Source organism: Plectrocnemia conspersa, unplaced genomic scaffold (assembly GCF_051122295.1).
Source record: "Plectrocnemia conspersa isolate PC_06_02 unplaced genomic scaffold, ASM5112229v1 ptg000002l, whole genome shotgun sequence".
In the NCBI taxonomy this organism is placed as follows: Eukaryota; Metazoa; Arthropoda; class Insecta; order Trichoptera; family Polycentropodidae; genus Plectrocnemia; species Plectrocnemia conspersa.
The window spans coordinates 399,276-414,075 of record NW_028277166.1 but is presented as its reverse complement, the minus strand read 5'-3'; the positions used below and the strand labels follow the sequence as shown (position 1 = coordinate 414,075).

Here is a 14,800-nt window from a genome sequence, read left to right as displayed (position 1 = left end):
GCACGTTTTTTATTGAGGTGTTATCTTTAAAGATTATTTTTTGTAATAAAATTGTAAAGATATAAAATGTGTGGCAAAATAAAAAGCACGCTCATCGAGTAAGGTAAAAAACCCCAGTAGTTGACAGTCAAATGTATCGATTACACAAAATAAATCAAGGCTTTTATAAATATATGTTATGTTTGCTTCATCAATTGGACTACCCTGCAATACCTTGCAGTGACAGTTAATCAACAAAGCAATCCCAAAAGGAAGATACCAAGCATACTTTACATACAATGAAGGAATTAAATCGACAGGTCGCAAATGTTCAAGACTCGATGCGGCAATTTTAATCAAATTGACGCACCGAGCGTGAGAATCTTCATCTTACGCTAATAATTTATAAATGTCAAAAGATTAGTAGACCTTTTGTCATAGAGCATTTGAAGTATTAATTGTAAAAGCAATGGATTAGCGCGCATCAGAATATTCAAAGATGCAAGTGCCATTGTGTTTGATGCATAATAATAGTCGTAATAAAATCAACACTCGGACATTGATTCACACTGTGTAATCGGTAACGAGGGCAAAACAGGCGCCAAACAATCATATAATAAAACGCGCGATGCTCCCCCCGTAAAGCAGTCCATTGCAACTAAATTTCCAAGGCGCAAGCTTTTTCGCAAGCAAAAACAAGTCCAACTGTTCCGATTTTTTTGTAGTAAGAAAGAAGTCAACTACATGTGTTTTTACTTTAATTTATTATTAAGTATAATAATTGACATGACAGCGAATCGACAAGTAGCACGTTCAAACTAAATACTAAATAACTCAAGCCATACGTTCTTGTCTTTATGTTGTAATCTTAAATGCTTGATATAATTTTAGCAGCAATTTATATTTCAATTGGCAGACTAAGTTATGCAGCACTAGCATGCTAGTATATTTAATTTTGAGCATTCTATCTATTATTATTTTTACATATTATATACTTACATGTGAAATTTAAATAATGATATAAGACGAATATTTTATTGAATTGTAGACCATTTTTATGAATATTAAAATGTAAATAGACGCAGTTTAATATAGTGATATTTTTAACAGATGGCCAATTGCACGCACTTTTGGGAGGAGGCGGTACTACAGACGACGCTACACTGGCGAGTCTCTTGCCTAGAATCATAGACTTGGACGATGCCGATAGAGAAACAACACATTTACTCGTATTTCTATTGATGCAATTCTTATCGCGTTCTGAACAAGCTCACACTTCTGAAGACAAATACGTGTCTAAAACACAGGCCATAGTACTGAAGCACTTATACTTACTGCTCGGATACAGCTTGAATGACAAAACGTTCCACATTCCACCGAATAAATTACGGTATGTATCGTCTTTGAGGACTCACTGCAGACAAAAACAGAAATGCCAATGGCATAACAAATATGTATATATGTATCTAAAATGGTCGGCGATAAAAACATAAACCATTTCATGTTTTCAGGCAATCGACTGTTTTCAATGTATTTTTGGCAAATCTGCCCCAAGTGTTAGACCAAAACCACGTAATGGGATGGTCGATTATATATCCCGTCATATCCATATTGCTGTATAGTCCTTCGCCTTCTACTTCTATTCCATCGCATTTACAATCTCCACCGTCGTATTCCTTATGGCAGTTTGAGACGCATTCCAGAAGATGTTGGTTGATGTCACTGCTCGTTTTACTCTATAAGGTATTAAATGTGTGCCGTTTAATCATTTGTTCAGTCGACAGGAACTAATACCTACATTTTTGCAGTATCAATATATGCAGCAGCCAATCTGTGGGCAACTTCAGTTTTTGGTAAAGATTGTCATAAATACATTGGATGCTCAACATCACGAATGCAAACGTATACCATCTATGCTCATCATGGCTCAATCGTCGAGATCTAGAGGTAAATTGTGTATAAATTTCAAAATGTTTTAATCAAAAGCTCTGCAAAACGATCCAAAGGAACTTACTTTAAATATAAAAGCCTAATTTTTTTTATCATTAGATATCAGTCAACCGTCACTAGGAGGTGACGTGGAACATCATTCGGGATCCGGAGATCGTTTTGAAACCCCACCGTTGTCTCCCATGTATTCCATGGAGTCGCAAAAATCCGTCACCGGAAAAGTGCATCAAAAGATGGCAAGCTCCGGCATGGAAACGCATTGGGAAGAATCGGTTAAACCGCGAAAATATCATCACTGGAGCGTCGATCAAGAAAGTACGGAATCGGAACTTGTGGCAATACCAGAAACGAGCGATAAGTCCGACAGTACTTTACATGGAAGCACTGCACAGGTATGATATATCTTTAGATACGGCATTTTACACTGTAATCGTATTGTTACTCGTGCTGCTGATTCCATTAAATATATGTAATTGTGTATTGTGTTGTCAAATTCATTAATTGGATCACCATGCAATCCATAAGCATACTTCATAAACGTTCAAAAAGCGTTAAAACCTAAATATTACACTATTAAGTCAAAAACGTCGGCGGGTATCTAATATGCAGATCGGTACCTCGACAATAGACAGCTTAAATTTAATGTATCTATCAGAAATGTAAATGTTATTAACAGAGAATATTTTGCCGCATCTTTATCGGCCGCAAAATTTGTTACTATAAAATAAACAAACCATTACAAATCTTAATAATCGGTCGTTGCACATAAAGTAGGCAAAAACAAAATTCATACAAGCAAAGATTACTTCAAAGACACTTTAACTGGGACTACTATTTTATCAAAAACTAGACTCGCTGAATATGTTTAAACTCGAACTTGAGAGGAAGCTTACCATTCAGACAGAGCATACGAAGAAGCAGCCTCTTCTTTTTTTACATCTAGAATTCAGAGTTGATCCCGTCTTGGAGACGACTGAATTCTTCAGAAGCAGAAACGGGAAGAAACTGGCATATACAAAATATACGTGAAATCTAAATTGGTGAAGAATCAAATCACAACAAACAGCTTTATCTTAAAACAAAAATAAACACCCCTGACACGAAGGTTTAAATCTACAAATAAATATTTAAAAATTATTCTTACGTCATAACTGTTTCTGTGGTATATATCTACAAAAACTGAAGCAAATTGCGCTTAATTTATGGAATTAGAAAGTTATTATATTTTTGCTTCAATTTTTAAAAAAGGATTCGTTGCAGAGTTATTCATGGAGTGTTCACTGTTCTAACTATTGTTCGTTCGCACCTTATCTGTCCAGCAGTGATGCACAAACAATTCGTTTTATGGAACAATTATTTTATATGTTGCTTGCTTAAATTGTCCTCATTTACTATTAAATTTCTGCATGCTATAACATGATTGTCAGATGGATTAGCAAAAATCCGAAAAAATGCTGTAATGCAGTGGAGATGTTAAAAGTTCTAAAAATGGACGCCAGTGAATTTATTTATATATTTATTTTAAATTTGCCTATCATTATTTAACAATGAAAACCGAATGTCAGGTAACACTGGCTCAGATATAAATCGTTTACGTCGCGTCGACGTTTATACCACATAATCAGGAGACTTCCACATAATCAGGAGATTACTTCCACATAATCAGGAGAATCCAAAATAACTTATTTTTTGAGTGCCACTTAATTACTAGCACTCGTGTTTTCAGGAAGTATTTGATAAGTGAGTTTCTGCTGAGTTATTCTCATCTGAATTTTTACAGTTGTGAAAATGAATTGTAATCCACTAATTTTATTGAGCCATCGGCGTAAATGTACGTACATTTACAAAATGTCTAAATAAAATTAACCTTTTTTAAGGGTTCCTTTGATGACGGTACGCATTTAGACGACGTGACGATTAAATCGGAAACGCATCCAGTGAAGAGCAACGCCATTATTCAAGCTTTAGAAGGACCCAAAATTTTGGCCAAACACATGGAAGCTAAGCCGGAGAAAAAGCACAGTGAAAAATTCATGAGCATGAAGCCTCTAAGGTTCCTAACGAGTGACGACGATTCTGTAAGCATCATTTAATATCCCATGTACCCTAAGAGAGAGTTTTATGTTTAGCAAAGAAACAGTTTAAAATAGGATGTGTTAACACTTATACTACTATTTTTCTCCAGCTCACTATGATATTTTTTTCTAAAATTCTGACAATTCGCTAAATATTTTTTTTAAGCTGATGCACCTTTTTCTAAAAATATATCTACTAAATATATCGGCTAAATTCGTAAGCTAGCCTGATTTGCCATCTTGCTTCAATAAGGCGGCTATTAAAAATTCCTAACTTCGTTAAAAAAATCTTAGATATAAAAGTCAAAAAATATAAAAAAAAACGTTTAATATAGATATTAAATTTTAATATTTATTTTTGTCAATTATGTATGTATATAAGTACACAACTATCGTAGTTTCAATCAGATTGCCGTTTAACTTGTTACAATAACAGTTATTAGTATTAGCTCGTTAGCTAGCCTGATCCGCCGTATTTTCATTTTAAAATGGTAGCTATTCAAAACATTAAAAAATTGATAAAACATTAAACAGAGACGTAATTTGAAGGGGGCAGGTAGGGGAATTTGCCCCCCATGAATTTGGCCATAAAAAGGCATGTCACTTAATGAAATACTATGAATTTTAATGAAATCGAAACATAAAAAAACGACCACTGACTGGCCAACCTTTGCCCTTCCCCCTTCTCTCTCCGGAAAAAGCTGAAATGACGTCCCTAATTCTAAACCAGAAATTTTCAGGTTATGTCTCAGAGAAAAACGGAAGAAAACAATCGCGAACCTATCCCAATTTTTTTTAATATGTCATTTCAGTAAAATTATATTGGAATACTGAAATATAATTTATCTGGCATTTACTAGTAAAATTATATGACTATTTATTTACATCGATACATAAATGTTACAGTAAATGTGTATTTTTCGGTGAAGTTATATTTTCAATAGTGAAATCCAAATCTAACCAGTAGACTATATTTCTACTAGAGAAAATATAATTTAACTGATAGGCGCAAATTAAATTATATGTTGATCTAAAATGTCTATGAAACTCAATTTGACAGTTACGAAACGTCCATTTGTTGTTCAAACCCAAACCTAATCTACATTAATTAACCAAACCTAACTTTACCTAATAAAAGTTTATATATTAGATTATATCATTTTTACAGCTACTTGCGATTTCATTACGCTACTTTTTTGCCAGTAAGATTAAATTATCTAATTTATAATTTAAGCACTGTTTTTAATTTTTTCCTTCTAGCATGTGTAATTATTTTTGATATTATTTTACAGATTTTTTATATAATTTACTATAATTATATAATATTAAAGAAATTAAACTTAACTATATTTTAATTACAAACGAAAATTTTACATAATCAGATTTAATCTCAGAAATATAAATAAATATTAAATGTCACACTTAAAATAAAGAAGCATATGCTAACAAAATACATACTTACAAAAAAACAATAAAAAATAATAAATAAACGATATTTTAATGTGAAAAATGTTATAGAAACTAACTTTAAAATAGTCGACAAAAAATTATTGACAGAAACTATAATTAGAGATTCTACTTAAATATAGCTAATAGCCGTCCAAATTTCGAAATTGCATAGCTTGGCTTAACTAGTGCACATTCCTCAGCGATTTTTATTGCACGAACGCCAGCCGAAGCACCGTGAAGGCTTTCAACGCCACATTATCTGCTGCCGTTATGGCGAACAAACGGACCCCCCCCCCCCCCCCACACACACACTTTTCCTGTACTTAATAACACGAGACTTTATAAGTGTTGTAAATTTAATTTTCATATTTTTCTGGCATATATCTTGCTATACAGTAAAATTATTAATTATTTTGTTTGAAAATTCTAGCGTAACGCACCCAGTTGGGGAGTTAAGGAAGGAATTAGGATGATGGTCACTTCTAGTTTGATTTCTGCAACAGATCAGCAGCAATTGAAGCAGATATCTACGTCACAAATAACGGGAAAGGTGGCTACTTTGTGCAAGTCGAATTCAATCCCGCATCCAGAGAAGAATGTTTTACCTCCAGTCAAAGATAAAACTGTTCAGGTTCATATTTTATAATTACGAGACTGAATGCTTATTGCATTACATAATATCAGTTTACTTAGGCAACCAATGAGGGGGGGTAAACGTTTTATAAAATTTTCTGATTTCTTGAAAAGACAAATTTTTTAATACACTTCTCAATAATTCTCCGATTATTCTCATTCAAGATAAAATCATAATCCACATTTACTTTATTAGTAGTTAATAATACATTGATTTTTTTGTTAACTTCTACTCTCGAGGATAAGTTAGCCTTTTTGCTTAGTCGTTCGACCTTAACCCCGCGGGATGGCGATCTAATCGTGGCTCGAAGGACCAGAAAAATGATTCTGATGGTTGTAAACAGTATGTTTTATCATCTACATTATAATACGTGGGCCAGCCCAATCTTTAGCGAGCCCAGCCGTTATGAACGCTATGACTGTTATGGCCAAGAACGACCGGGTGAGAATTCCTGCTCGGCTTTGTCTAAACATCTCTTGGCCATAACGACATTTGTAATGGTCATGCCTCATATAAATCAAAACATTTTTTTATTTTATTCTATTCATTTATTTTTTAGAAAACAGCTTGGTTATATTCTATACAATTTCAATAACTAATTTTATTACATATTTTTTTTCATCTCTATTAATTTGAATATATTTGATTTGGCAACGACATCCTAATTTAAGATAAAGTGTTCCTAGTCTCGCTGATAATACTCGTTCTTTAAACGTATGTATAATATATAAATTAAAATTTTCAGCCGGTGAAATTATTAACTTCTAAATCGATAAGCGAAGTAGTCGAAGAACCAAAAAAACAAGAAATATCTGTGAAACCCACTCATTCTATTCACATAATCGGCGGAAGTGGACAAATACATTGCAATCAAGTGACTCTCAAGCAGTCTGGATACTCTAACTTTAAAGAATCAAAGTAAGTTAAGAATAATATATATTTATAGTTGAAGATAAATGTGGATCGTTATTAATTATTTTGTAGTAAGCAATCCATAAAAATTCAAGAAAAAACTCAAAATAAAAGCAATAATACGAATCAAGGCTCTCCAAGAGCACTGGGAAGGCAGAAAAGGATACTAAGTAAGTAAACATATTTTAGAGAGAACTTATATTCTTTTTCGTATTTTATTGCGTTTTTGTAGCTACAATGGACTCCAACACTTCTACGTCGACTCCTGTAACGGCCGGTAGCTCATCGCCAGATACTGTGCCTTCCCTCAACGGAATGAACGGAGAAGACAATTTCATACCTTGGCATATTGATTTGAGAAATGCGACGAAGCCACTACAAACACCGAACATCGAAAGATTGCTACCAATTGGTTCTTCTGCTAGGACAAATGGTGATTTACAATTTTATTTTGTTATAGTCGCGTTTTCTGTCATTATCAACCGGTCAAAATACCTAGTAATTTTATTTACAGTAAATGTGCATGTGTGTTCATAACCATACTGTTTGCATAGCTCCTCATATTTTTGTTTCATATATAAAAATAATGAGTTAAACAGGATATTACTGCTAATTCACACGACGATTTTTTGTCGTACAATACGGGAACGGTTGACGATTGACAGTTAGTCGGCTTCGAGTTGTCATAGTTGTTTGCGGGAATAATAAGATATGTACATTTAAGTTTCACTTTTAAAGACACTTCCCCGAATTAAATACTTTTGTTTCACTCAGCACCGTCAATGACCAGAGGAAACATACTGAAAAACGAATACAACATTATAGCTGCCTACGCCTCTCCCGAATCGCCTTTGTCTAAAATGGAAGTACTTTCTTGCGGATCGAGCGAACCGCCGTCCAGCGACGGCGGAGAAGCGACTTCTCCACAACCGACACTAGGACATAAAGACACGCACTTTGATATTCCAGCGCCCGAAAGACTATTGCCGATAGGTTCTCACGTAAATAACGTTCCTACGTTTAACGCTTTAGTTGACAGAGTTAGAGAAGCGTTATGCATGCCTCAAGGTAAGTGTATATACATATATAATATATGATATATGAACTTATTCTTGATATTTTTTGGTATTAAACATAAACGAATTTCAAAGAAAGCAACGCGAAAGTGGGAAGACAAGAAGGTAATATGGTGATTAAGCAGGAAGAGTTGACTAGACAGTCCTCTGGAGAAGGATCCTCGAGGTATTACAAAATCAAATGTCTGTGTATTTATATTGCTATTTATACTAAAAATATATTTTAGGTCGCGCGGAACAAGCCCTAGAAGACTAATAAAACAAGTCGCACTTTTGGAATCTCCTCCGATGGCAACTCAGATTGAAACACCAGAAGTTGTAAAAACTCCTCTATCGGCACCGCCGTTGTCCACAACCAGTGGTATTTCAATTTAAATATACTATAAGATTTTTTTTATATCATCACATATGTATATAATAATTGCTATGTGATAGTTATACTTTTAATCTTTCTAAGACTTATCTACAAAAAGTAAATAAGCTTTCTAAGTTGAACTTAATTTACTAAATGGTTTTGTCGCATTTTAAAAATGAGACTCTTTTTAAACTAGATTACACTTTTAAATCCTGTATTTTTACATCACATCCCGAAAGTGAATTTGTGTTTTAATAGCTAGACAAGTAAGGGGACAACTTTTTTTAGGAGGACCTCTTAGGCCGGTTTCACACTTGCCGGGTGGATTTGCCCGGCGCCGTTTAGTGGGGATGGTGTTGTATGGGTTAGTACCTATCATTTCAGACGTGCCGGACAAATCTACCCGGCGCCGGCCCGACGCTGATTGCCGGGTTGTCGCCGGCCGCGCTCACTAAACTGTCCGGCGCCGGGTACCGAGTTGAGTGTGGTGGGGGTAAAACTCAAACATGAACCGGGCCGTTGACAGTGATTGTGGTATCTTGTAATAAAATATAATATATATTCCTCGTGTTTAGGCAATAGCGGAAGAAATAGACCTCGAAATTTTAATTATATTAATGTAATCTCTTTTAATTATCTTAGTAGAATACATACAAAAATAAAAAAATAACGCGAAATGTGTGGAAGGACTTATGTGAAGCCGTTAATCCTAAATTACTGGCACCAGTTGACGGGGTATAGGTCGGGTTGGGAAGAAACCGGCCAGAGACCGGTCACGTGTGAAAGCTTTGTAAACGGCGCCGGCCCGGTGCCGGGTGAATCCATCCGGCATGTGTGAAACCGGCCTTAAGGACCTGCCTATTTAATCTCTCCATTGGGTGACTCAATTGACTAACCCGACATCTTCATAATTCTTTTTCACATTTACCTAAGATTAACAAAGAATTATTGTAAAATACTATTTTGTTAGTAATAAACAAAAATTCGCTCTACGCGGCTAAAATATTTTTATTTTCTTCAAATAAAAAATCGCTAATTTGGTTAGCTTGAACTAGCTCTAAATAACTAGAAATGTTTAGTAGACAAATAAAAATACAATAATAACATTATTTTTTTCAGGCCCGTTTAGAGAGGATCATTCCGGTAATTGGCGACATAGAGTGAAACCTGGCAACCAAAGAACTGGAGGTGGAAGAACAGCCACAAGCACGACATGGGAGGGATATATCAGCAAAGAAGGCAGTGCATATTTGATGGACAGTTTCACTCAAAAGTCTTGCCACGCCCAACCTGAGCTTAGACAAAGTGCCAAAAGAATTGGCGAAGACTGCATGGTCGATAGATGTAAGTGAACATACATACATATATATTGCATGTATGTATATATCACCGATAGCATATAATTTTAAATACATTTCATAATTGATTACAATACACATTCAATTATGTGTATATAATAATTTTAAATCTGATGCCTTTTATAATACATTAATGCCCTCTCCTGAGGGAGTTTTAGTATTCTTACTGATAATACTACGGACTTCTGATATTAAAGTATTAGTTAGTATATACAAACCGAATTTTTGTCACTCGTTACCGAACGTTCCCGCTGCAACGGCACCGACACGATTTTATTGCTTTTGATGTAAATTTTTGACTTCTGAAAAAAATGATAATTGTTTTATGCGCTTTCCTACTAGTCAAAATTCGGTTTAGATGTACTTTATTCGGTTCTCGCTCGTAATATTGGTATAAAAATATTAGCAGTTTTGAAGATGATAGTTCTTAGAGTGTGTTTTTATAGTTTCAAATACTTTTGCATTTAACATATTTTTTTAAATTATACGCATAATTTATTCTAAAGTTCTTTCATAAATAAATTAAGTTCCCACTGCAACGGCGCCGACACGATTTTATTACTTTTGACGTGAATTTTTGAATTCTGAGAAGTGATAATTGTTTTTTTGCAAAATTTGGTTTAGATATGCTTCATTCGATTTTCACTTATTGTAATTTGTAATATTGTTATATAAAGTCTTAATATGAACGCTAGATAACCAAGCGTTTTCTCTGCGACAGCGTTGGCACGGTTTTATTGTTTTTAACGTGTATTTTAGACAGGGATCCCCTTGAATTTGCCCAGAAAAATACATGTCATTTAATGAAATACTGTGAATCTTAATGAAACGGAAATATTAAAAGCACCACTGGCTGGCCATCTTTTGACCCCTATTGGAAAAAGTTGAAATGACGTCCCTGGTTTATTATCGAAATATATGAAAGTGAACGGTGGATGAGGCACCACCGGCCGTTGTCTTCCCGTCGAGGTGCATCAAAATACTGTCATCACGTCAGTGTTACCAGTGCCGTTAAGTTTAAATAAATATACAAATATGCCTTCACAATACCAATATATAACAATAAAAAATACTGAAACTATACTTTAATGAAATATTTAAACAAGATTTGAAATAAATTGAAATACAGAGGAAAACAATAATATACACAAAAACATAGATTAAATACGTAAAACATAAAGTAATTACTTTTAAAAATAAACATTAATTCATTACTTGAATGATATTTATAAATACCCAATTATCTAGCCTAAATTTCCCAAGATACTGCAAATATATTTATGAGCTTATTTTTAAAACTCATAATACATTGAAGAAAAATTCGCATATGCTTCCAGACTGCTAGTTTGTTAATTATTCAAGATTCACTATACCTTCAGATAATATTTTAACGCCTACTGTATGTTTTTGTAAAAATATAGCGTTTTAAATTTAATTTAATTAAATACATTAATATCCTAATAACAAAAGGGTTTCGCGCAGCTGTTTACTTATTGAATGTTTGGCGTGCGATTTAGAGATTTCTCATAGAAAATAGTTTTAAATATCAATCGAGTCAATATCCGTATGTCAGTTTTAAAATCTCAGCCGGAATGTCAGGTTACTTGTATTGGAAATCTTACAATCACTCCGTTAATTTTACAGGTGCAGAGTGTGGCACAATAATGGAAGAATACAGTGACGAAGAATTAGGATTGGGTATTATAGTTTTGGCTACATTTGTCCATCGAGAACCAGCAGCGGCTGCACCATTGTTGCCTGAAATTTTAACAGTAGTTTCCAAGTAAAACAAATTTTATTTTATAATATAATATTTTTAATAAAAATCCACTGATACCCTAAACTATTTATGATTTTCTAAGAATTGCGCAACTTGCCATGTATCCATGGCAAAGCGAGACAAATGTCCATCTTCCCGGTGGAGCTGTTAGCGTCGCTCATCAGTTCCTTAGATGTGTTTTACACCAATTGGCACCGAATGCAGTGTTCGTGCAAATATTTCAGACTAGGGCTCCAGGTATGCATAGATTCTTAAATATACTAAAGCATTCAATCTACAGCAGTTGATAAATATTTATTATAACTTACAGAGAAGCAGAAAATGATATTCTTCAAAAGCATAGCCCAAGCGTTGATCGACTTCAACGAACTGAATCCGACTGGACCGCTGCAATTGTTAACAGAATTCTTAAACTCCAGAAAGACCCTACCTGCCGAGCAGTTGCCGATCATCATTGAAAACATGGCTTGCTACATGGATTGCTTACCTCTGGAAGCTTTAGGACCTGGTTCTTCTTCCGGAGCACTGCTACAGCAGCTCGACACTTTATTCCGTAGGATGGTCTTGATGTTGAGTGTCTTTGAAGAAATAATACCACTGTTGCGAATAATGGTGTCAATATTAAAAGTTCCAGCAATCAATCAGTTCAAGGTAATGTAAAATTTATTATTATTATAATTAATGTATATATTAATTTAAATACATGTGCAGGGCATGCCAACGCACCCTACGCAAAGAAAAAACAATACATATTAACATAATACATAAAAATATATCTACAGAAAAAATTATATTAAATTATATATTTTGTGTTTCAAGCAATATGAATCTTTTAAACAATCTTCCTTACATTCAGGCACTTCTAGAAATACTTTACACGCTCCTCTATTTTGTTGTCAACGAGTACTAATTAAAATCATTAGGACGCCCATATACAAAAACCTTTTTGTGTCAAATATTTCTTCACTTTCATTTATATATTATTTTGTGAATGCATTGTTTACGTATTTGTATGAGACGGAGAAGCGACAATGCTCATTTCAATATTTTTCATCTGTGTCACATTAGGCTAAAAAAATAAATATTTCGGTCCATTTCGCACAAAATAAATAAAATAATAATATACATATATGTAATATCGCAGTAACTGGTTGTCAACTCCTACTGTATGATTGTGTTACTTCAACATGCGTGTATTTTGGATAAAAAGTGGAAGCTGTGACATTCACTGCCTTATTATGAACGCTTCTGCTTTCGAGCAATATATACATTGTCGTTTTTGTAGTTCTAAGCCATAAAGATATCGTTTTCAACAAATAAAATGTACGGTTTTAAAAAATACCAATACCAGTAACCAATACCGGTATTACCAGCATTGCAATCCCCAAACCTAATATCATAAATTATGTACTTCCAGAGCATACTGGATCCGTTCTCGAAGATCGTCAGCTTTTCTATTCAAAACTTTGTATTGCAATACAACTATCTATTGGATTTGAGTTTCTTGTGCAATCGGAGTTTTACTAAAGAACGCGACAAGCTGATGATGTGCAGAATCATCATATTTGAACTCGTTCAGGCGCTCAAATTCAAGACAACTATACCAGATGAAAATTTTTTGATGTTGATTAGTTTTGTTTTACAAGGTACCAACATATACATTTAAAATCTTAAAAGCGTCGATTATTATATGTATTGCATTTTAAACAGACGCCGGGGGAACACTACCGTTGACTTCTACACTAGAAGATACGCTAAAGCTGAACGGTTCTCAGAACAGAGAGTATAGCACTGGTGCATCTGACTGTATGAGACAATACATTGGAGATATACTGGAATTCTTAGCTGACTTTCACACATTAACTAAAATCAAAGTTAGTTAGATTTAAATTTTCTAAAGATTTTGGCAATCAATACGTCGTTTTTTTACAGAGCTACAGCAAAGGATCTACAGTGGGACTAAACGAAGATACTCTAGGCGGAGTATTGAAGAGTGGAATGGCTCAATTTGTAGCCTTAGAAATCACTCGCGGTAATAACAGAGATAATAGAGCTATAGCGAGATACATGCCTTGGCTTTATAATGCACCGTCAGCGCTACAGCAAGGGTACTTTATTTAATCTATTATAATGTTTATGTAGGACAGTTTCACGTTTAATTATCAATAGCATGCGAATACATCCACTATTAGTAGTGGAACTTTTTGTATGAGCACTATAGAAATTGTTGTGAATGTTTGTTTTTAATTTTCAGCCCCCGAGAATTTACAGAATGCGTTTCTCACATAAGAATGTTGTCGTGGCTTCTCGTCGGATCTTTAAGCCATTACGCTCTTCATCCAAAGACGCAAGCAAACCAAACAACTTTTGGAACCCAATTACTTGCACAACCGGTGCCACAGGAAGCTAGTTGCCACATTGCAGATCACATACAAGTAATCCTCCTTTTCTCAATCTGCCTGGCTTAAAACCGCATTGTCAGTTGCCAACTTTGTTGGGTTTTTTTAGCATAAAAATAAATTTTAATCGCTGGATTTGTCACTTTCTAGGTCATAATGGCTGGATTTGCCGAGCAATCTAAAGCGTCCGTTTTACACATGAGTTCCTTGTTCCATGCGTTCATATTATGCCAATTGTGGACCGTGTACTTGGAACAAAGCTCAAATTGCCACCCGCCCAGTTCGGAAGCATATTATGTGACAATGAGTATTCTATTTGACTTTTGGGGGAAAGTCACACCGTGCATCTTGCAGCTCGTCTCGCACTCTAAAGTGGTAAAGATAACACTTACAACAATATTATTGCCACAAAGATAAGATATATATTTTTACTGCTAAATGTATTAGTGATTACAATTTTGGATATAATTTTTATAAATATCTTTACGAAAAGTTATAATGTAAAATACACTACAATATTATCGACGCTACCATACTTATAAATGCAAGAAATAATTTATAGTTCAGCGAACGGATGGTGACGGTTGGCAATGAGACATAGATTGGCCGTTGCTGTAGATGTTGCTATAGCACACGGTAAGGTCGGTGCGAGCGAGTCGTTGCGAACGAGAAATTTGCTCTAGCTTATATATAGTAAGGTCAGTGGAGCGAGTAAGGATGTTGCTGTAAAGGCTAACCAAATAAATCGGCCCCCACAAAAGCATATACATATTAATGTTTCGGCAAATTTTTAGAGCTAGCAATTAACTATAATATTAGATTAACATTTGAAG

General features: G+C 34.4%; 1 protein-coding gene across 4 annotated transcripts in view; it reads left to right on the top strand.

Annotated features, from left to right (window-relative positions):
* Positions 1-14,800, top strand: part of unc79 (UNC-79 domain-containing protein) — a 35,593-nt gene that overhangs the window by 20,191 nt on the left and 602 nt on the right. For all 4 annotated transcript variants that reach the window (XM_088205034.1, XM_088205036.1, XM_088205035.1 and 1 more), the window contains 21 exons: positions 1,090-1,369; positions 1,491-1,722; positions 1,788-1,926; positions 2,029-2,321; positions 3,807-4,007; positions 5,884-6,084; positions 6,833-7,005; positions 7,072-7,169; positions 7,232-7,432; positions 7,774-8,067; positions 8,151-8,241; positions 8,303-8,436; positions 9,550-9,774; positions 11,433-11,571; positions 11,651-11,805; positions 11,879-12,219; positions 12,986-13,214; positions 13,279-13,442; positions 13,501-13,676; positions 13,823-14,003; positions 14,118-14,342. In XM_088205034.1, the coding sequence (XP_088061160.1) occupies positions 1,090-1,369; positions 1,491-1,722; positions 1,788-1,926; positions 2,029-2,321; positions 3,807-4,007; positions 5,884-6,084; positions 6,833-7,005; positions 7,072-7,169; positions 7,232-7,432; positions 7,774-8,067; positions 8,151-8,241; positions 8,303-8,436; positions 9,550-9,774; positions 11,433-11,571; positions 11,651-11,805; positions 11,879-12,219; positions 12,986-13,214; positions 13,279-13,442; positions 13,501-13,676; positions 13,823-14,003; positions 14,118-14,342 (4,172 nt within the window). The remainder of the gene's footprint in view (positions 1-1,089; positions 1,370-1,490; positions 1,723-1,787; positions 1,927-2,028; positions 2,322-3,806; positions 4,008-5,883; positions 6,085-6,832; positions 7,006-7,071; positions 7,170-7,231; positions 7,433-7,773; positions 8,068-8,150; positions 8,242-8,302; positions 8,437-9,549; positions 9,775-11,432; positions 11,572-11,650; positions 11,806-11,878; positions 12,220-12,985; positions 13,215-13,278; positions 13,443-13,500; positions 13,677-13,822; positions 14,004-14,117; positions 14,343-14,800) is intronic.